This window comes from Neolamprologus multifasciatus, chromosome 18 (assembly GCF_963576455.1).
Source record: "Neolamprologus multifasciatus chromosome 18, fNeoMul1.2, whole genome shotgun sequence".
NCBI lineage: Eukaryota > Metazoa > Chordata > Actinopteri > Cichliformes > Cichlidae > Neolamprologus > Neolamprologus multifasciatus.
The window spans coordinates 30,564,299-30,586,626 of NC_140456.1; the positions used below are offsets into that span (position 1 = coordinate 30,564,299).

At 41.9% G+C, this 22,328-nt stretch overlaps 1 protein-coding gene across 5 annotated transcripts in view; it reads left to right on the forward strand.

Annotated features, from left to right (window-relative positions):
- The window catches only part of ctnnd2b (catenin (cadherin-associated protein), delta 2b), a 206,509-nt gene that overhangs the window by 180,855 nt on the left and 3,326 nt on the right, over positions 1 to 22,328 (forward strand). For 4 of the 5 annotated variants that reach the window (XM_085142180.1, XM_085142177.1, XM_085142181.1 and 1 more), the window contains 7 exons: positions 159 to 332; positions 1,627 to 1,777; positions 7,751 to 8,012; positions 13,756 to 13,849; positions 13,978 to 14,104; positions 19,158 to 19,286; positions 20,971 to 21,047. In XM_085142180.1, coding sequence (XP_084998306.1) covers positions 159 to 332; positions 1,627 to 1,777; positions 7,751 to 8,012; positions 13,756 to 13,849; positions 13,978 to 14,104; positions 19,158 to 19,286; positions 20,971 to 21,047 — 1,014 coding nt within the window. The remainder of the gene's footprint in view (positions 1 to 158; positions 333 to 1,626; positions 1,778 to 7,750; positions 8,013 to 13,755; positions 13,850 to 13,977; positions 14,105 to 19,157; positions 19,287 to 20,970; positions 21,048 to 22,328) is intronic. The other variant, XM_085142179.1, reaches the window with a different exon arrangement.

Consider the following 22,328-nt stretch of genomic DNA (forward strand, 5'->3'; position numbering starts at 1 on the left):
TGCCAGTGGTCATAAGTTGCTTGTGACAGTGAATCTCGTCCTTCTCCTTTCCCGTTATTGCCTGAGGGGACCGTGCTGGCACTCCACCGCTGTCAAACCTCACCTCACACAGAATTCTGAATGCTTTTCTTTTCTGAATTATGTGTCATCTTCCGCAGTGGGACGGCGTCGGCCCATTTCCAGACTTGGCGGAGCCCCCGAAAGGCATCCAGATGTTATGGCACCCCACCATCGTTAAGCCCTACCTCACACTGCTGTCTGAGTGCTCCAACCCAGACACCCTGGAGGGAGCAGCTGGGGCTCTGCAGAATCTAGCTGCTGGCAGCTGGAAGGTAAGAATGCAGTGCAGTGGCTGAATCATTCAGATACTAAATGGCATCTGCAAGATGCTCTCCAAGTTCCAGTAGGTGCCAAAAACACTCTGAAAGTAATAATATAATAATATAAAAAGCTTAATCACTTCAGATATTCTTTTGATTTTGTGATGAAGAATGATGTTATCATTTAACTAGCCCTTTAAGATTTCCTCTTACCTGAGAGCAACAAGTAGTTTCAGTACATTGTGTCTGAAATCAACATTTGGTAAAAATAAATGCAAAAGAAAGAAAATTGCCTTTTAAAGCACTAATTCAAAGTTAAGAGCATTTGTAATGTATAATTTGCTGTTAATTACACCATTGATGAGAAGCATGATGGTGCAGCACCTGTTGCCTCACTAATCCTGGGTTTGAATATGCTGTCCCCATGCTTGTGCGCCTTCTATCCGAGTAATCAGTACTGAGGACCTTGTCTGGGAATTAAGAACGTTTTCTATATGTGCCAATCTGACCAATACTTTGGTCCTATAACTGTGCAATGAAAGCTTTCCAGAGGATGACTCCTAATGATCTGGTGATCCTCTGGTTTACAGAGCACATGGCAGGAGAGGTGTTTCTTCTAAAAACCTTGCGTTGTATAACATGCCTTGATGGCAAAGAGTCAGACCCATCATCTCCTTCACAGACACATCCCCAGTTTACGCTTGCGTCTGTGTCTTGATCATGTGCTTTCACATTTTGTTACTGCCCACATCACTTCTGCTAGCGTGTCAAAGGGCACAGTTATACCATCAGTTGCTTAGAGAGGACGACGAAAGAAAACAGGATGTAACCTCTTGGCATCAACAGAACGAAGTCGTTTACACCTTGCGAAAGGGAACACTGTAACTTCCACTGTTGACGTATTTACCTGTTTTCTCTTTGTGGGGTACGGATGAGGGCAAAGCAGCAACCTCAATGAAACAGAAGCCTAAAAAAATGCAGTTCCTGCAATGGACATCTAAGAGTTTCAAAAGCAAGTCATTGAAAGGTGCAGCTATAATTCATGGGTAATTTTTATATAACTTATCAGGGTGTTTATCAGTTTGTTTCTTAGCACTAATTAGCTGTATGTGTGTCTGTGCAGAACATGTGTGCAGTTTATGAATACAGCAAGCTAACCAAGCTTGTTAGCATTAGCTTGGCACTTTTATCCAAATATGGCAATTTGTGGTTCCGAAAAAATGAAAATGGATTTGGCAAAAATGATAACAATGATACAAATAAATGTCTTCTGACATCTCTGTCCACCTCTCCTTGTCCTGCCCAGTGGTCCGTCTATATCCGAGCTGCAGTGCGCAAAGAGAAAGGACTCCCTATCCTGGTGGAGTTACTGAGGATAGACAATGATAGGGTCGTTTGTGCTGTGGCTACAGCCCTGAGAAACATGGCTCTGGACATCAGGAACAAGGAGCTAATTGGTGAGTAGCCACACTCGCCCCCACCTGTCCATACAAACAAATCTACACAGTCTGAAAAAGATGACGGGGTAAACAAACCTTCGAGAGCAAAAACACACTCTGACAGTGGAGAAGAATAACATCTTTATGGTCTTTTTCTGGATATTAGGGAGTAATTAAAAATAAATTTCTCTGTAGACTAGTTATCTTCACGCACTGAGAGAATTACTCCCCTGCTTCAGTACATCCTTATGATATTGGTTTCTGCTAGAGATGGCACGATACCACTTTTTTATGTCCGATACCGATACCGATATCATAAATTTGGATATCTGCCGATACCGATATGAATCCGATATAGTGTGTTTTTTAATCAATAAAACGTTTTTTTTAATATCTTGCTGCATTTTATATAAGTTTATACTCAAGTTTAAATAAATAACAACACTAAAGCTATTCTGTTATACCTGTATGTAAAAAATACAACAAAATATTTCATAGTTCAGCAACACTGATCAATCTAATAAACGTAAACCTGCTCCATCCTCCCTATTCTGGTATTTTAAAGAGTACTTAGCAGAAATATTAAGCAACCTAACTAATAGGGTTGCAAACTCCCAGCAAAAAAAAAAAAATAGGGAACCACCCTCCACCCTCCAGCTCATGATGCTTAATCGATGTAATCAAATTTAATTTGATGCAGGGGGAAAAATGCACAGAAAGAAATTATTTTTCAAGAATAATTAAATAGATTCAACATCTTTCTTCAACAGAAGTGCAGACTGCACAGATGGTATCTTCCCAAAGGAAAAAGTAGTATAGCTTACTAGGGTATATTAGACTTAACAGTTACTATATACAGTAATGGACTTCTATGTATTTTACATCAGATTAAAACTTTGGGTGTAAGAGTCAGATAATTATTTATTAAAAGCTAGATATTTTAAATGAGAACAAGAAAGAAAAGTATGTCTTTGTGACCCCTTTTCCCTGTTCATGCCCTATCGGCCCCCCTGGCTAAACTTTGCTAGATCCGCCCCTGCACAGTTACCAGCCGTCAGCTACGTAGAAAAAGATCCTGGTGTAGAAAGTAATATTAAATAAATTCTAACAACAGCTTATCAAGCTTAAACGTGCTGCTGTTGTTCAGCCGCTGGTTTCCTCTTTCTGGTGAGAAGTGGGCCAAAAACTAAGAAGAGAGACGGACTCTCGACAGAAAAGCCGATCAGCTGATCATTAAGCAGTTTCATGACTGAAGTAACAGGAGAGAGAGAGAGAGAGAGGCAGTTGCTCCATATATCTGTTGTTAAGCTTAAGGTGGGAATGCTTTACAAACATTCAGAGATGAACTTTACACACTTGCTTTACTTCTCTCTGGGAAAACTTCCTCATAGATGAAATGCTGGTTTGCTAGCAAGGCTACAAATACACACAGCGGCTCTATCACGTGACTCATATTGCTGCTACGTGCTACGGTTAGCAGCCGAGTTACACCGTGTAGCAAGCTTTGTGAGGTGCTTTTTTGATATTTAATGGATCGGATTACATTTTTTATTTCTCGCCGATATCCGATCCAGTAATTTGGGTCAGTATCGGACCGATACCGATACGTAATATCGGATCGGTCCATCTCTAGTTTCTGCAGACATGTTTAAATGTTTAGCATCTATAAAAGTTGCAAAAATATTACATAGTGAATCATCGGTCTTTAAATTTGTTTCTACTTAAGCAGAAGGTAGTGTTTCTTGGACTGATCGTTTACTGCTACGTGTTCCCTTTGAGACTAAGTGATGTCTGTAATAACTCTGCTTTTCTACTGGTCCCCATAGCAACCACCACATGTCTCCTTCCACTTATTCCCTGATGCTGAGCGTCTGATGGTCGATGTGATGTTTCTCTGTGTGAATGCAAGCGTCCGTGTGCAGGCTGTAATGTTAACTTTTCTGCCGTGCTGCCATGGGGCATGCAGGTATATTGTGATAGGACACATTGCTTTCCCCTCAGCCGTGTTGTGTGATGGGCTTCTAATGCAGTTTATCATGTAAACACATGTGTAGCTGAGGCCTCAGAGCTGTCAGCAGCAGATATTAATAGCATCTGCAGTGACAAGTTTGCTTTGAGCCAACTAACGCGGACGTTCACTTCCCAGTGTGTTTATATCTTTGTAATTATAGCGGTATCAATCATGATAATTAAAAAAAAAAAATCAGAAACACGCACATCAGAATGTTAAACCAATCCAGTGCCAGTACAGTTACACAGTTCATGACAGCTTATCACTTTACTGCAGCATCAGCTTATCCACACACTTTACAGCTTTACACTTTACAGTACAATAACTAGCACTAACAATATTCACTCTTCTGCTTCTGCAGGTGCTCTTCTCACATGCAATGAGAGAATCACTTCCCACAATAAACAAGTTGAGTTAGTGAGTCACTGACACAGGCGTAGATACGGTGTTGAATCACCGGGGACCAGTGAACTGTTGGGGGTTTAATTTTATTGTGATTTGTTTTCTGTGCCCTGGGCATTGACTCACAGCTGTTCTTTTCTTTGTCTAGTTTTACTTTAAAGTTTGTAGCTGGCCTTGTTGAATTGCTGCGGTTTAATGATCTGTTTTTTTTGTTCAGTGATATTTCTACTCTAGTATTTTCTTCTTTCTTCTTCTCTTTTCACTGTTTGGATTATTGAAGATTGTCCCTCCAAAATGAATTAAAGGAATTAATTAAAAATAAATAAAGTATAATAAATAAATACACAGGAAATGTCTTTCCTGTTAGTCTTTTTCTACCTGGTCAAATTGGAGAACAGAAAAGCATCTGTAGTCTGTGTTCTGAGGAGTTTCTGTCTAGCTGTGATATTTAGTTGCAATACCTGCAGTACCTCCAGGTGCAGCCTTATTTCCCAAGGTGTCGCCACAGCTGATGGAGCCATAAAATTAAAAAAACAAAAAACAATTAAATATAATTAAAATGATTCTGTGACGATAGGAAACTCCTTTTTACAGTCTAGCCTTTTTCATATTTTCTCTGTTGATCTCAGCGTTTTTTCTTAACAATAATTTGAGCAGTGAAAATGACTGATGAATCTTTCCAGTACTGCAATTTTGTGGCAGTAGCTAAATCAGTATGTTTATGTGGTTCTTATCTACCCTTAACTTCAGTAATTGGTCACACCAGTTTATTTGTCGATTGCTTCGGTTATCTGGAGATAAATGATTTTTTTGATCTGTAAAATAGGAAAAGTTAGACAAAGCTGACCTGAGCCATTGTATTGCTTTCACTTAATTATCACTTAAAACTAAATGTGTATTTTAAAATAGCAGTAGTGCTTTGTGCTCACAGTTATCCATGTCTTCCAGCACATCATGCTTCAGATCATTTCTCTGCAGCAGTCATAGAAGTAGCTAGTATCACTGCAGTCACCTAGAGCAGCACTGCATCATCACTTGTTTTGCTGTATTGAAGAAATTGATCTGGATGTGGATAAAAATGTAAAGAGTTCTTCCTTTGCTCATGCTCCAAAAATTTGTCCAGTTAGGTTTTGCTTATTCTTGCTAGTCACATGGCCGTCCCTCAACGCTCCTGCCACGACGTAGAAATAGTAAAGTTTTATTGTAAATTAGTAACAGTTTCTGCTTATATATTATGTACAGCAGCAGTAAAACACATGTAGTCTGCATGCAAACTGTCAGTGAGTCATGACGTGCAACTACACCCCCAGCACCACCACCATCACCACCGCCGCCACCCCAGGGTGATGACCCAATCAGAATAGAGACCAGAGAGCAGAGCGGACAAGATTTCCTGACAGCAGTGCTCAGGTGTCATGGGAAATGTAGTCAGTCTGTGTGAGATCACGTGGTCATGTTTCCATCAGTGTCTGACAGCAGGCCTGCCAGGCTGCAATTTTACCTCAGTGGTAGTGAGCTCCAGCTTTCAGAAGCTTCTTTCTTTAAAAAACAAAACAAGGGAAGAAAAATATCTTGATATTTGTGATATTTGTATCAGATTTAATCCATTCACAAATAATTTGTTGTTTTTGTTTCACCAGTTCAACTTTAAAGTCCTTTTTGTCACATTTTTCTCTTTTTCTGTGTTTTCTGATCACTTAAACAGACCCTCTATTTAGAAAATCCAAATGTTGCCCCTAAACTGTTGCTCCTGCTAACCTAGCATTAGCATCATCACGTCAAACTGCACTCTATGCTGCAGGCGAATTAATTTGGAATCATCATAGTTTTTTATTGGTGAAATTAACACTACAAAAAAGCACAACACAGAAAACGTCTAACACTAAAGATAACAGCAACTTAAGCTAATGTAACTATCTAGCCATCTGTCACCTCTGCATGGTGGCTGCCATGCTCCATTTGTTGATGCTTCCTAGAGTTCACATGATGGGAACTCAAAGTCCTCTCCTCTGCAATGAGGCAGTAATTTGCATGCTTGACTTGGATTTTACAGTTACGTTCCAACACTTCCACTTAACTGAGATATAATAAATTGGGTAGTTTGTAATGAGAAACCTGTTTGCATGTGAACTAATGCGCTTCACCATTTGAATCTGGATGTCTGAACGGGGGCATCGGTTCTAGCGTCCCTGTGCTTTTTTAACTGACTTACAGCTGTTTCCACAATATATGCTGTACAATAGTAGAAATTACAGTGAAAGTAATGTGAAATTACACTAAATTTAAGTCTACTGTGTAACGTTAGCTTATAATGCATATGATTAAAGTTCAACACATTTTGCTAATTGTTCTACTGGGTAAATTTAGTAGAATATAATAAAACTGTCTTTGCTGCAAGTTTTGGGATTCTGAAGGTTCCCACATAATGTTTGATGAATAACGGTGTTCAGCTTAATAATAAATTGTAGAAGGGTTTAAATCATGTTTTAATCAGTTTATTTAAAAGTTAATACTACTCCTTGCCCTTATGTTAGAAGTACAGAATACATATTAATACTACATTTATTTTTTAGATGCAAATGTCTTCTACTGTTTTCCTTTTCCACATCAAACTTGTGTACTTTACCAAACCTAATTTTAACTGCTTTATTAAAACCAGTCTTTAGAATGGCCTTTACATTGGTTACACCTTTGTGTCTTCATGTGAATGCACTCAAAGTAGGTATTTTGCCTAGGAGTAGGCATCGTCTTGCTGATTTTTTTTATATGCAGCAGGTACAGGTAATTTCAGAAACAATGAAATAAGAAAATTGTTAGACTTGTACAGTCGAGACAAAAACTTTGAGCATTCTACCTTGATAGCAAAAATAAAAGCAGCTCTGATGCAAGCAAAGAAAGCAGTTTCAACATTAGTTTACTGCAGAGCATCAGGATTGTTGATCTTGTGGAGGAATTGGTTAAGGTGAAGGAGCTGTGCAACTTCAACAAATTGAATTGAATCCTCTTAATAAGTTATAGGCTTTCTGTCCCTCCTGTGTGAAAGTCTTTACTTTGTAAAGTCAACACAACAATATTGTAAGTTCGTTGCATTGTTAGAAGCTGGACAGAGCTGGCCCCATACCTCCTTCTGACTAAGTGCAGGATTTAAACCCAGTTTTAGCAGGAAGAAGGCTGGCTGGCAGTAACTGGCTAACTATTTGGTTACAAACTTGCATATAAAAAGTAAAGTTTTGATCAATTCAAGGCCTGGCATAAGTCAGTTTATTTTTAATTACTCCCTAAGTCAACCCATCCATAACACCTATTGTTGGGGAACTGGAGCTCATCCCAGCTAATAATGGGCTAACAGAGAAAAACAGTGTAGAATCATCGGTTAACCTAAAATGCAGGTTTTTGGACTGTGGGAGGAAGTCAGAGTACCTGGAGAAAATCCACACAAGCACACAAAGAACACACAAACTCCACACAGAAGCTCCACAAAATGTTTGTGTTTCGCTCCCATTCCTACATTTTTTTGTATCTTCTTCATATATTATTCACCTCACCTGTACTCTCCCTGTCACTCTCACGCACCAAAGGTAAATATGCCATGAGGGACCTGGTGCACCGTTTGCCTGGAGGCAGCAACAACAACAACAGCAGTGGTGGGGGAGGAGGCGGAGGAGGTGGCACCAACAGCAACAGCGGGCTGGTGGGGAAGACCATGTCGGATGACACCATCACGGCTATCTGCTGCGCGCTGCATGAGGTCATCACCAAGAACATGGAGAACACCAAAGCCCTGAGGGACGCTGGCGGCATCGAGAAGCTCATTGGCATCGCCCGCAGCAAGGGAGACAAGTAAGCCGAATGGGAAGACCATGCCATGTTGATGAGGGGGTAAACTAAAAGGATGCGGAGGTGACAATAAAAATGGTAGAAATGATCTAACTAGTCAAGGTTGTGAGGAAGCACCAACACTTTGTATCGTCTTATAGTTTTTTTATACGCTGATCACATTTTAAATCACAAGATGCGAACAGGTGGACTGATCAAAAGGATAAGAAAGGAGTAGGAATATAGATGTGTATTGGTGTGAAGGGGCTCAGAGCTGAGACAGGAGAGAAGGTTTACAGAGGCTGTGTGATTGTTTTTCTTAGTGCTGTGAGTCACCAGTCAAAGCAACAGAAAATAAGATCCAGCTAAAGTTTGGCCAGTCTGTACCCTGTGCGCTCCCTGCATAGTCTGTTTACCCACACACCTACATTGTTTTTATTGGACAGTCTATAAAGAGAGAGAACACAGAGGCGCAGAGCAAGGAGTATAATTTTAACTTGTTTAACTTGCTACAACGAAACATATTTACCGTCCACATCTTACAGTGCTTGCAGCCTGTGCTGTAGTAACTACTTGGCTCTATGTGAGGCTTTTGTTTGTTATATTACAGTACTGTGCACTAAAGCAATACAAATTATTTAATTTAAAGGTATTCATTCTATTTAAAGGATTTAAAGGTGGCATCTATGAAACTGAACATCCAGCCGTGGAAGTTTCCCATTGCTACAAATCTTCGGATTTGCCAGACTTGTCAAGATTACGTTTAGCTGCTGCCTTTTTGAGGTTTCTCACAAAATGTCGTGTACAATGCTCAAAAGCTGTCTGCTATGTTGGAAATTATAGAAACAGGAAAACCAGGGAAAAACCATTTAGCAGTGGTTGCTGGAAGCTGCTGGCTGTCGCCGAGTCGTAGCTGAATCATTCAGGATTGCTTCATCCAGACTACGATGACCTGGATGACTGAGAACCTTCATCCAGCTCTAACTATAATCTTTATCAAATAGGAAACTGTTATGCCTGATCTTAAAAGTAGAGAGGGTGTCTGTCTCTGAAATGCAAACTGGGAGCTGGTTCTACAGAAGAGGGGCCTGAAAGCTGAAGGTTCTACCTCTGGTTCTACTTCCTAAAAGTAGAATTGAAGGCTTTTTAAGGAACTGTTGTCAGATATCTTAAGCTGGGTATCATCTGCATAGAAACAAATGTATGCTATGCCTGCTAATAATAATTGCCTAAGATGAGATGATGAGATGAGATAGCCTTTATTTGTCAGTTGCAGGTCTTTTGCCCACAACCGAGATGACAGACCTTGCCGACCGTACATACAATACACAAACATCACATTGGGGAGACAGGTCAGGCTAGGTAGCGAGGAAAAAAAACATCGAAATGTGTAACACAAAAGGATAATACAGGAATGCACAGATATCAACACACCATAGCACAATAAACACAGACAAGCAACATGGGAAAGAGTTCCAGTGTGTACATCTGATCTGGGACCGCTGCAATCTTTCGACTGCGCCTCCAACTGACCCGATGTCCACATCAGAGGGGAGGTAAGCGTTGGAGGTGGCGTTGGATCCGGGGTAGGGAGGGTGATGCGTCAGTGAGTGCATGGAATGGGAAGGAACAGACTAAACACAGTCGTTATCAGGGTGTTTTGTTCGGCTCCGGCCTTGTAGCTGGCGCCGAGAGGGTATCCGGATGAAGTGATGTTAATTTTTTACTTTAGTGCAAACAGCTCATATGAATTTCAAAGCAGTTCTACAGTCCAACACTGGTCCCGTTGGAGAGCCGCGAGCTTCGCCATACTTGCTTTCTGTGATGTTGTCATTTCTTGTGCTCAAGGAGCCGATTTCTGAGAACTCACGGCAGTGTGCCTCCCCGAGATGTCATCCAATTTTGCGCCCAGAGATGTTATTCCGGGCTAGCCCTTCCGAGATGTATCCAGTCTGCAGTCAGAGATCTTATTCTGAGTATTCACAGCAGCCGTAGCCTCTCCAAGATCTTATCCGTGCTGACTCAATGAGCCCATTTTGAGAAACTCACGCCTCTCCCATCGTTCCAATCCCAGCGGGCAGCCTTGTGGGGGTTTGAACAGCCGGTTCCGCTTTCTTAATTCTTCGATAAGTCAGGGCCAAGCCAGCTCCGATCCGCCAGAACCCTGTTACCATGGTTCCGAATAGGTAGATATCTTCAGCACTCAGGCTCACCCAAGCCCAAACTTCTCGTTGAGAAAGGGGTGTCAATTGCATTTAGGGACCAGTTGATCCAATCCATAATTCCTCTTTTAGGTTTTAGAGAACAGACTGTGAGAGAATGTTCCAGGGAAAATACAAAAAAAACCCACGAGACTAGACAAGGACATAAGCAGGGAAGATAAGGGAGAGGAGAAAAAGTGCGTCCGCCTCCTCCGAGAGCCAAAGAAGTAAGGCAGAAAGGCAGTGGTTCCCAAACTTTTTTTGCTGGGCCCCCCTTGTTTTACAAGAAAAATGTTCGCGCCCCCCCTCGCGCGCACGCACGAACACATCCTCCAACCACACACACCCATATTTTGCTCCATTGCAGTTTATTTCACACCTCAAACATTTAGTAAACAATTAAGCAAATACAAGTAATCTGCAATAAATGACAGGTAGTAAGAAAATAAACTACTAAGTATTTTACGCTACGTCCACACCTACACGGGTATTTTTGAAAACGCAGCTGTTTCGTCCACACGTAAACGGCGTTTCGAATCACCGAGAACGGAGACTTTTTAAAACTCCTTTTTTGCGTTTACGTGTGGACGAGGAATACAGAGTTCCTCACTCAACGTCAAAGGTATGTGCCTTTTTTCACGTCACGCTGCGCGCCACGTTATTGTTTACATGAGATGAATTGCAGAATGGCAGATAGAGACGAAATACTGTTAATCTGACTATCTGCAGGTTTTAAAGGCTTACATATACACGCAGTTACTGTCCCTCCATTTAGAAAGGCAGAGGCGTCACGGTGTAATTATTTTACATGTTGTTGTTTTTTTTCCCTGTGTAATAATATTCAACATTGCTATCAATACATTTTTCAAAAAAATCCCTATGCAAAATGGTTTCAAAAACATAAACAACTGTTGGATGCTGTTTGTCCGTGATTTGAACCGGGGGAACAAATTGTGGCAGGATCAGCCTGATGTTATTTGTATCCCACTGTAACTTTACTGTATAAAGCGCTAACATCTCCAAAATGTCAGGAGTAGTTAGTCATTACAACAAGTGTTTGTGATCTACAAATCAAGAATGTGGGATACTCTTTGTCCGTGATTTAAACAGCCCAGCGCTGCTCCCAACGAAGGGAAAACCAATCCTGCAGGGAGACCTACCTCGGCACTTGTGCAGGTGAAGCCAAAGGGAAGACATGCTTCACCATATTTTCTAGTCTTTGGCTTAGAAGTTGGTTTGGAAACATATTCAGCTATGCTTCATCTCCTGCTTTGCGTTTGTGTGGGCGCCCGTGCTAGCAGTGTCCAAGCGTTGTTTTTTGTTTTTGTTTTTTTTTTCCCTTTTCATGCCGCGCCCCCCCTGCAATGGCTCTGCGCCCCCCCTAGGGGGCGGGCCCCACACTTTGGGAATGTCTGGCCTAAGGGAATGTAAATAGAAATGGTCCCAGCACAGAACCCTGTGGAACTCACCAGATGATCAGTTAGCTGTTTTACCACGACTCTTTCAAGAATTGTTGAAAAGAAGGTTGGAGATGTGCATGCCCATTGATAAAGATGGATCATATTTATGATTGAAACATTAATAAATGGTAGGATGTATTTGAGCAGTCTAGTAGGAATGGGGTTTAATAGTCACGTTGATGGTTATTATTGTAGTTAACCAAGAAAGATTAATTGGAGAGAAATAATTTAAATAAAGTTTAAGTTTTAGAAGTTGCGCTATATAATGAGGCATCTGTGGGATAAGTTGTGAACAATCGGCTTCTTTAATAACCAAATTGTATTTTAAATGTCACTGAAATGTGTGGCATTCGCTTTGTATATACCATTGCATTATACAGATTTGTTTGCATTATAGCTATTGTTAGATTTGTTAGCATTAGCAACCTTCATTCCTTGCCACTGGCCTGTACAGACTGTGTTGCAGAATAGTATACAGCTCTTCATTTTCTCTTTCAAAATACTAAAGAAGTCTGCTGGTCTGTGTGTCTGCTTTTTGTCTTACTGTCTACAAATACTCGCTAACAAATAGTCAAGCGTTAGCAAAACTTGAAAAAGTGCAACAAGCTTTTTTAAGAATTTGCTTGTTGATGTTCTTGTCTCATTTTCTAAGGCTGAAGCTGTGCATAGTGGCTATTGGTTGCATAATATCTTAAAATCAGCAATGAATTAAATCTTATTTTTATCTGTCTTGATGCATGCTTAATCGTCCAGGTAAGCAAATCCAAAAGGTTGATTTTGTTCATCTGGACGTAGCGTTTTCAGTGGGAGAAACATTTAAACACATATCTGCATTTCGGTACATCTTTCGCCATCTCACAATGCTGTGATTGCAGCCATTCCCCAACTCTGTGAATGGTACAGAATTTTCATATTAATGATCAAGAGACTGACCTCCCAGCCCATTGTTCATTCAGTGGTTTTTAGTTTCAGTCATTGTGCAAATGTACTGTTTATAAGATTGGGGAAACCTGCAGCCAGCTGAGACTGAAGAAGTCACTTGGATGAGTGACAGAACGTTTCTCCCACTGAAAACGCTACGTCGAGATGAACAGAACCTTTTGGGACTTATTTTTATCAGTTGTTGCCAGCTAAGAGAGGAAGCAGTGCTTAAACATCTAGTCAAATAGTTAGGCACATCCCTAACGCAATTAGATATATGATTTAAAAGCGGTCCCTAGGAAACCAGAGGTTCAAAGAGTGGGAGTTCTCCAAGTTAAAATTCCTAGATGACAGCTACTGACATCTGCTAAGTTGGTTTTAGCAGCAGCTCAGCTGTGTTATGATTAGATTTTGGCACTGAGGAATGACTAAAGTGCAGACAAAGATTACAGATAAAAGCGAGTGAATATGGATATAGATAATATGATGTAGCATAACTTCAGCTGTAATTTTAGCTCACTTTTGTTCTAACTGCATATCGTATACATTTCTAATTTTTGTCATGTAGAAAAAATGTTGTACCTGCTGTGTGCTTTTTCTGTTTTGTCTATGTCTATATCCTAGCATGGCATTCAATTCTCCATGATAGATAACAGGCTAAAACGAATTAGTAGTGTGTTTATTATTAGACTCACATTTAGATAAAATTACAGGTACCAGTTCAGTTGTGTTGTTCCTCAAAGAACATTTTTCCAGTGTTCCCTATTTGCGTTGCTGAAATTACACAGCCCGCAATCTGAGAATCCAAAACAACAACATTATCAAAATGTCTCGAAGAAATAAAGTTTCATTTCCTACGCACTGATAATGCCGTATGAGCCAATTAAACCCACAGTCATTAGTCACTTGGGGGAAACAGAATGAAATATTGGCTAATAAATCAATCAGAAAAACAATTATGCAATTTGTGCTACGAACATTTAAGTGGCACATCAGAGAAGATGAAGAAGACGTTTTCCTCGAAGGCTGCATGAGATGCTGATTTACATGCGCGTTTAGTGTCTCCATTTTGTGTCTTTTTCTTTGTTATTCTGAACTGTGGTGTTTTTATAAAACGGCGTCTACCCAAACAGAGCAGAGGACGGTCGAGCTTTACGTTGTGTTTCTTTGTTTTCCTCTCTGCTGAATTCCCAGACATAGTCCCAAAGTGGTGAAAGCTGCATCTCAAGTCTTGAACAGCATGTGGCAATACAGAGACCTGCGCAGCCTCTATAAAAAGGTAAAGCCTCTGTACTCTGGGTATATAAATCCAGAATCTGTGCAATTACATGTAAAACCATTGCAAGGTAACTAAACACTGCCTCAAATCTTCTCCTCCTCATTTGCTTTCACTTTGGTCTCCCGCAGGACGGCTATTCCCAGTACCATTTTGTTGGCTCCTCCTCCACGATAGAGAGAGACAGACAGCGACCTTATTCTTCCTCTCGTACGCCCTCCATCTCTCCTGTGCGGACCTCGCCCAACAATCGATCAGGTGAGCCTACACATCCCCCTCTCCCATCTTCCCATTCATCACTCTTTCCACCAGTACAGTACAAACAAGCAGCGCTCCGATATATCTCAACTGTGCTTCAACCTTCACACTACAGTGACCACTGGTAAATTACTCCGCTGTCAAGGAAAATCCTTGCACTAAAAAAGTTTCCCGCCCTTGTGTTAAGTTAAGGTTTGACTAATAATAATGAGCATCTCCAAGGCCTCCGTGTTTCTGGGCTGATGGAGACACTTTGACAGTGATCATGTTGTGTAAGACACACAACCCTTGAAGAGCATTCATCGATACAGTTCATCCCGTGACAATGTAAAATGGGAGTGCCTCATATTTACTTATTTATCTAAGCTATCAATTGTTTATTGAGAAATTATAATGCTCTTAATAACATGCATTTGCATCTCCTCACTGTGCATGTGCTGCCTTAGCTTTTACATTAATGCGACAGCAATTACGTGGGTGGTGGAATTGCGGTTAAAAACATGTGAAGCCCGTTTGCTGTTTGCATAGATTGTCTGGGGCAGCTGTCAAAGTGTCCTTTCACAAGATACTAAATTCATCTCATCCATCGGCTTGTAAGTGTGACAGAAGAAGTGCCTAAAGTGCACAGAAGTGTGGATGTGTTTGAGAATATATTAGTGATGTGTTTAGTAGTGGAGTCAAAAACACACTTAGCTCTTTTTTTCCTTTTTTATGGCCAATGTTGCATAATTAGTGCTGGGAGGTTTGGTTATAATATACATGCATCGCTCAGACACACACATCATACAAATAAAGTACAAAAATGTCACTTTCCACAACTGGAGCACAGTCTTTGTGGGCTAGCTGTTACTATAAAAGGCAGCACACCAAAACACTTGTTGGGAGATCCTGTTTAATGGCTTTAATTAGTGCATGTGAAGCTGAGCTGCAGCTGCCTGCATCAGACTCAACCTGCCAAAGTGGCCACATGCTTCATACACAGCTTTAAAGCTTATAGTACAATTAGTAAAAAAATACCCTTCCTATAGATTAAGCGTGAAATTTGCTATGACTAAAGCAGTTTTTCATATCTGGCTGTAAACATGTTTATATGATCTATAATGTGGCAGTCTATGAGGATTAACTATCATTTGGAGCCAGCCTCAAAGAGCAATTAAAGGAACTGTAGGTCAGCAGGAATCATCACCACAGCCAATATTCACAGCTCTCAATGTCACGTCTGCAACCTCAATTCCTCCATTTCCAGTGATTATGATTTTAAAATAACACCCAATGCATTTATGTTGCGCTTTTAGCGTTAAATTGCTCATATAGTCTTTAAATGTCTGCACCAGCGATTTAATGGGAATTAATAGAAACAGTGTCACAAGATTTGACAGAAAGCCAAATGTGTGAAGCTGTTTATGGAAGAGAAAGGCATCACAAAGTCAGTCATTAAGATCTCATTTAAATTGGTGTTCAGTTATAAAATCTGTTTAATCTCCTTTAACCAGTTGTTTCAATTATCATCCACTGCGTAGATGTGAGTTAGTCCTAGTGGACTGGACATGTTGGACTTTCAAACTTAGTACTTCCCCTCCCACCACAGATGTACACATGGGTCATTTTCCCATTGTATTAATATTCTGGATGCCATTAACAGAGCTGGGCAGACAGTGGCTTAAAACTCTTATTATGTCAAGAAATAAATTTAGAGATACTGTGAGTTTTTGTTTTCAATAATAGGAAATATATTTTGTATTGGCTGATTCAAAACCACCTTATTACTTTTTTATGTAAAACTGTGAAAGCAGCTCACAAGAAATGCACAATTAGTATATTGCCCTCAAGTCTAATTTGGGCACAGCCTTTACTCACAGCCAGGGACAAAACATTTTAAATGAAAAATGAGATGATATTTTAGCATTTAATGAGCTTAAATGAACAATACAGGTTTCTTACAGGAGGGGAAATGAAGATAATATGTACCCTTTAAGAAGTTTCTTATATAATGCCCAATTTAATGGCAATCAGTGTAAAAGGTGTCGCAAGATTTCCCAGAAAGCCAAAAGTGGGAACCTGCTGATGGAGACTGTGATCACAAAGTCATCCATCCATCCATCCATCTTCATCCGCTTTATCCGGGGCCGGGTCGCGGGGGCAGCAGCCTAAGCAAAGAGGCCCAGACCTCCCTCTCCCCAGCCACCTCCTCCAGCTCGTCCGGGGGAACACCAAGGCGTTCCCAGGCCAGCCGAGAGATATAATCTCTCCAGCGTGTCCTGGGTCTGCCCCGGGGCCTCCTCCCGGTGGGACATGCCTGGAACACCTCACCCAGGAGGCGCCCAGGGGGCATCCTTGTCAGATGCCCAAACCACCTCAGCTGGCTCCTTTCGATGTGGAGCAGCAGCGGCTCTACTCTGAGCCCCTCCCGGATGGCCGAACTTCTCACCCTATCTCTAAGGAAGAGGCCAGCCACCCTGCGGAGGAAGCCCATTTCCGCCGCTTGTATCCGCGATCTCGTCCTTTCGGTCACTACCCACAGCTCATGGCCATAGGTGAGGGTAGGGACGTAGATCGACCGGTAAATTGAGAGCTTCGCTTTTACACTCAGCTCCCTCTTCACCACGACCGACCAGTGCAGCGTCCGCATTACTGCAGCTGCAGCCCCAATCCGTCTGTCGATCTCCGGCTCCCTTCTCCCATCACTCGCGAACAAGACCCCGAGATACTTGAACTCCTCCACTTGGGGCAGGAACTCATCCCCGACCCGGAGTGGGCACTCCACCCTTTTCCGGCTGAGAACCATGGCCTCAGATTTGGAGGTGCTGATCCTCATTCCCGCTGCTTCACACTCGGCTGCGAACCGCTCCAGTGCGAGCTGGAGGCCCTCACCCGATGAAGCCAACAGAACCACATCATCCACAAAGATCAGAGATGAGATTCTGAGGCCACCAAAGCGAAAGCCCTCCGCCACTTGGCTGCGCCTAGAAATCCTGTCCATAAAAATTATGAACAGAACCGGTGACAAAGGGCAGCCCTGGCGGAGCCCATCACCCACCGGGAACGAGTCCGACTTATTGCCGGCAATGCGAACCAAGCTCTTGCAACGGTTGTATAGGGATCGAATGGCCCGTAGCAATGGGCCAGACACCCCATACTCCCGCAACACCTCCCACAGGACACCCCGAGGGACACGGTCGAATGCCTTCTCCAAGTCCACAAAACACATGTAGACTGGTTGGGCAAACTCCTATGCACCCTCAAGTATCCTCGAGAGGATGAAGAGCTGGTCCAGTGTTCCGCGACCAGGACGAAAACCGCATTGTTCCTCCTGTATCCGAGGTTCGACTAGCGGACGAACTCTCCTTTCCAGCACCCTGGCATAGACTTTCCCGGGGAGGCTGAGGAGTGTGATCCCCCTGTAGTTGGAACACACCCTCCGGTCCCCCTTCTTAAAGATGGGGACCACCACCCCGGTCTGCCAGTCCACAGGTACTGCCCCTGATCTCCACGCAACATTGCAGAGGCGTGTCAACCAAGACAGCCCTACAACGTCCAGAGCCTTCAGGAACTCGGGGCGGACCTCATCAGGCCCGGTAGGGTAAACTGTTCCCTCGGTGTTCTTTTCATAAGGGTCTTCTGAATCGCTCTTTGTCTGGTCCCTCACCCAGGACCAATTTGCCATGGGAGACCGTACCAGGGGGCAAAAGCCCCCAGACAACATAGCCCCTGGGATCCCTGGGACACACAAACCCCTCCACCACGATAAGGTTGCGATTCACGGAGGAGTTCCAAAAGTGGGAACCTGCTGATGGAGACTGTGATCACAAAGTCAGTGAGGTTTATATGATGACCTTGACTGCCAAGTTTCATGGAAATCCACCCTGTAATATATAGACTATAGTCCTATTGTCATTCACAGAGCCAGGCAGCTACAGCTGCCAACTGTGAGCTAATGCATAATTCAAAAATAATTTCAAATTACTTTATGCAAGAGCGTTTGAACATTTTTCGCGTATTAGCCATCTACTTTTAAAAACAATAGCCAGGGCTGGATTTATGAGCCTTTCAGCTGACAAACCGGCAAAATAGAAATAAGTATAATAAAGACTCATTTCACATTTGTAAAATTTTGCAGGCAGTCACAGATTGTCCACTGAGCCTTTCTTTAATTTCACTCTTCATTTTCAAATGCACATAAAGGAAATAGTTCCTTTGTATTTAACACCATTGGAATAAATGCATTTCAATAAAAGTCGATGATTGGGTGTTTAAGTGCTGATATTACAATGGATTTGTTGTGCCAATAGAGCAGTAATGAGCATCTAGATCAATACTAAATGGATTATAACAGGCACAGTAACACAAACAGGCGTCATTACCAGCAGCTTCTATGTGAGAGGCTGCTGTATGTGATTTGTAGATCAGAGCAAACCATATGGCACCAAATCAATTGCCGACATGGCTTACCAGATCCAACTTATTGTCACCATCACTGATCCCATCATCCCCTTCTCTTTTTTCGGACTGTGGGTGTTTATATTTCTTCTGATACTTCCAGGATGCCTGTTGGATACAAAAAGGTTTTCAGGTCACCAACAATAAGAGAACTTAATAAGCCAGTGGGAGTCTGAAATGGTGAGAATATATAGGTTGCAGTCAGGCAGCAAGAGGAGAAGAAAAGAGAGGATAGACTAAAGCTGACATAGGGAGGAGGGATGACTCAGTATTTACCTCTTTGAATCACAGCCTGGTCAAAAAGCTAAAGATTTGTGGAAAATGGTCCAAACCCACAGAGCCACAGTCAAAGCTGCTCCCAGTACCCCTGTTTTTAACTCATTCCAGAGTGATGGTTAGAGCAAGTAATGCATACAGTGAAGCCACAGACTTCTCTGCTTTCATTGGCAGGTAAATGCAAGCGCTCAGAGTGTTGAACAAGTTCACGTTGCTCTGAAAGGATTCGACTGTGTTACAAACACTTGTCCTCCCTTTTGTAGTTTCTTCCTGATCTGTATTGATAATGTGTTGACTGATCTAATGTTAAACATACGTGTGTGTGTCTGTGTGTGTGTAGCGAGCGCTCCTGCGTCCCCCAGGGAGATGATGGCATTGAAGGAGAGAAAGGCAGACTACGAGTCAACTGGCAATGCCAGTTACCATAGCAGCAAGGGCGAGCACACATCCCGGAAGGACGCCATGGCGGGTAGGAATTCCAAACTGCACATTTGTCACAAACACACATAAAGCTGTTTCCAGCAGAGGTGATGGTTTTAGTATAAAGGAGCGTGCATTTAGCGATATGAAAGGAATCGTTTCATGGGAAACTATTTATTTTTATCCCAAGAGAGATCATGGCAGTGAAAAGATTAAAACCACTTTCATTTTTGTAGTTTAGCTTTGCCCAAAGATAAATCCACCTGTCAGTGCTTATTACATCACACTTGTTATGTCTTTTTTGTTCAGTAGGTTGTTGTTATTGTGTTAAAGCTGACATTGTGCAAAAACATCACAGGTGACTCAAAATACATTTAATCAAGATGTAGCTAGTTAGTGTGAGAGTCTTAGAGATGCTGGTTAGTTTGTTAGCTGGTTAGCTAACAGACTGCTAGCAGCAGCTTCAAATTTCTCTATAAAAATTGTCTGGAAAAACAGACACCAATAAATTAGACTAAATCTTTCCATTTTAAGCCACTCCAACCATAAACCTTCTGATATGCAGGGCTGCACATAAGTGGTCCGCAGGTGTGCATTCGCTGTCAAAATAAAAGACGCACACCAGATAAGAAGTTGCAACGCGCGTTTGCGTACATAAGATTTTCTGGAGGAGGAGAGACATTTGTTTAGAACTCTTAAAAATGTGGAAGAAGCAAGCTCCTTTAAGCAATTGCTTTGGTGTTCCTCCACCCCCAAAGAAATGTCAGAAGGAGTCCGAACCACAAAAGAAGCGCGTATTCTCGGAAAAGTTGTTGCAGGAGGTGAGCTGGCTTCAAACAAATGATGAACGCACAGAGATGTGGTGCAGAATATGCCGTGAAAATCCCACTCTAGTGGACAAAAACAGTGCCTTTTATATGTACGCAAACGCGCGTTGCAACTTCTTATCTGGTGTGCGTCTTTTATTTTGACAGCGAATGCACACCTGCGGACCACTTATGTGCACCCCTGATTATATGCATAGGCTGTATATAAAAGGTGGATGTAGCCACAGTGACATGACCAACTGGTCAGTGAAGTCCCTTTATGAGCCCTCAAGCTGGTATTTCTACCTGTGCTATGTTAGTGCTTTGAAATTGGATGTGTCAGGTGAAGGGTGGCTTTGACTGAGAAACCTAGAAACGCTGCAGACTCACATGAGCAGCCACTTATCAATGAATCTTTTTATGACTACCCAACTAGCATCTGAGACCACTGACCTCTGCTGTCTGCTCACTTTGCACACCTGAAAGCTGTGTCTGTGTTTTCTCTCTGGTCCATTGAGCTAAGTCAGTTCTGGCCTCTGGCCTCTAACACCAATCTCCCCATTGGAAGGCCTTAGGCTGTTGCACCATCATATCTTATAAGGAACTTTTCATTATCAGCAGCGTTTTTCTTCCAACATCACCATCAGCACAGTGCTTTAATCTTGTTGTCAACATCCTGGGTTTTAGAGAGGGTTTCATTGTTGTATGCGGTCTATCCTTGGAGAGCGTTCACACCAAGAGCAGTTGTTACATGGGAAACAAAAAAATCCAAGCTGTCCTTACTCACCATTCATCATCCTCTTCATTAATGTTAATGCAGCAGGTGTCCAGCTGATACCACTGACAGCCTACTCCCATTTGATTACTTTAATTATAAAAACTGAGTAAACGATTTAGAGCATGAACTCATCCTCACTGTGTCTGCAGGTCAAATCTCCGGTGGGTCTTCAACACTACACAGAGGAGCGTATGTGTCCCCAACTGATGACCTGAAGTATAATCAGGTATGACAAGTCCCTTTCTTTAGGAAACACATTCCATAATCAGGTTTCATGTACATGCTAAAGGTGACTTGTTACCTCTAGCTGACACACCAGCATTAAAGGGGACATGAAACGCTGCACATAGATAGGCTAATTTACATCATGGAGCCCTGCTCTCAAAAACTAACATAGGTTTAACACTGTGCGGCTTAACGTTTTTAGAACATGTTTAGCGTAATCATCACTGGGTTGGTTGGCTGGTTGTGGCTAATAGACTTACATTAGTTTATGTTAGCAAACTAACAATTGATAACTCAGTGGAAAACAAGGGCACTGAAACTAAAAAGCAATCTAAGGGGGTCACTTTGAACTGCCCCTATCTGCAAAAATGAGTTTTATGTTGAAAAAGCAAGGATATACCGTCCACTGTCACTCTGTCTCTTTAGCAGTAAGTGTTTGTTGCTGTTGTTTCTCGTTGTTTGGCCAGCTGCACTGAAACTGAAAAGTAATGTAAGGCTTTTATGAATGAAGACAGTGTGGAGGACTTTTTTTCCACTGAGTTATTGTTACTATTTAGACTTACATTTTTTTATGCTATCTCTTATCACCAACCAACCACCCTACCCAGTGAAATTACGTTCTGTACTGGCACAAGATGGCACAGCGGTAAATCTGTCATTTTTTGGGAGCAGGGCTTCATAGTGTAAATTAGCCATTATACATGTCCACTATAAACTCAGAAGGTTCCTTCCTTCATGAAATGAATTACTAACACTACAAGAAGCAGGTGTGAATAAAAATAAGATGTAAAGAGTAAAGTGTAAAGAGAGAGGAAAAAATAAAAACACCAAAGACAGGCTAGTGATTACATTTGAACTCAATAGTTTAAGATGCCCCGAGTTCACTGAGGAAACGTTTGAAAGCCCACAACACTCAGCATCTGGGAGACTAGAAAGCATTAATATTTCCATGCTGCGCTGCCAGCTTTATTCAATTCTTTATGACTCATCTCACCTTTAAGAGGAAGATCTGCTGTATAGTTCTAGGTGAATAGGAAATATCACAGTGAAACTGAATCGTATAGGCTTTAATAGTGATACTATAAAGACACTATGAAGTCCTAAAAGGTCACTGTAAACCTATAAAGAATGCTGTTTAAGCACTATGGCAATACACCTGTGAATTCCAGTTATTCTCACAGTCTAGTCTTTGGTTGGATGGTGTTGCCGGTAAAAGCTAATCGCTACCCATCACCCACTTTGATGAAGCAATGTCAGAACCCAGTTTTATTGAGGTTTTGCA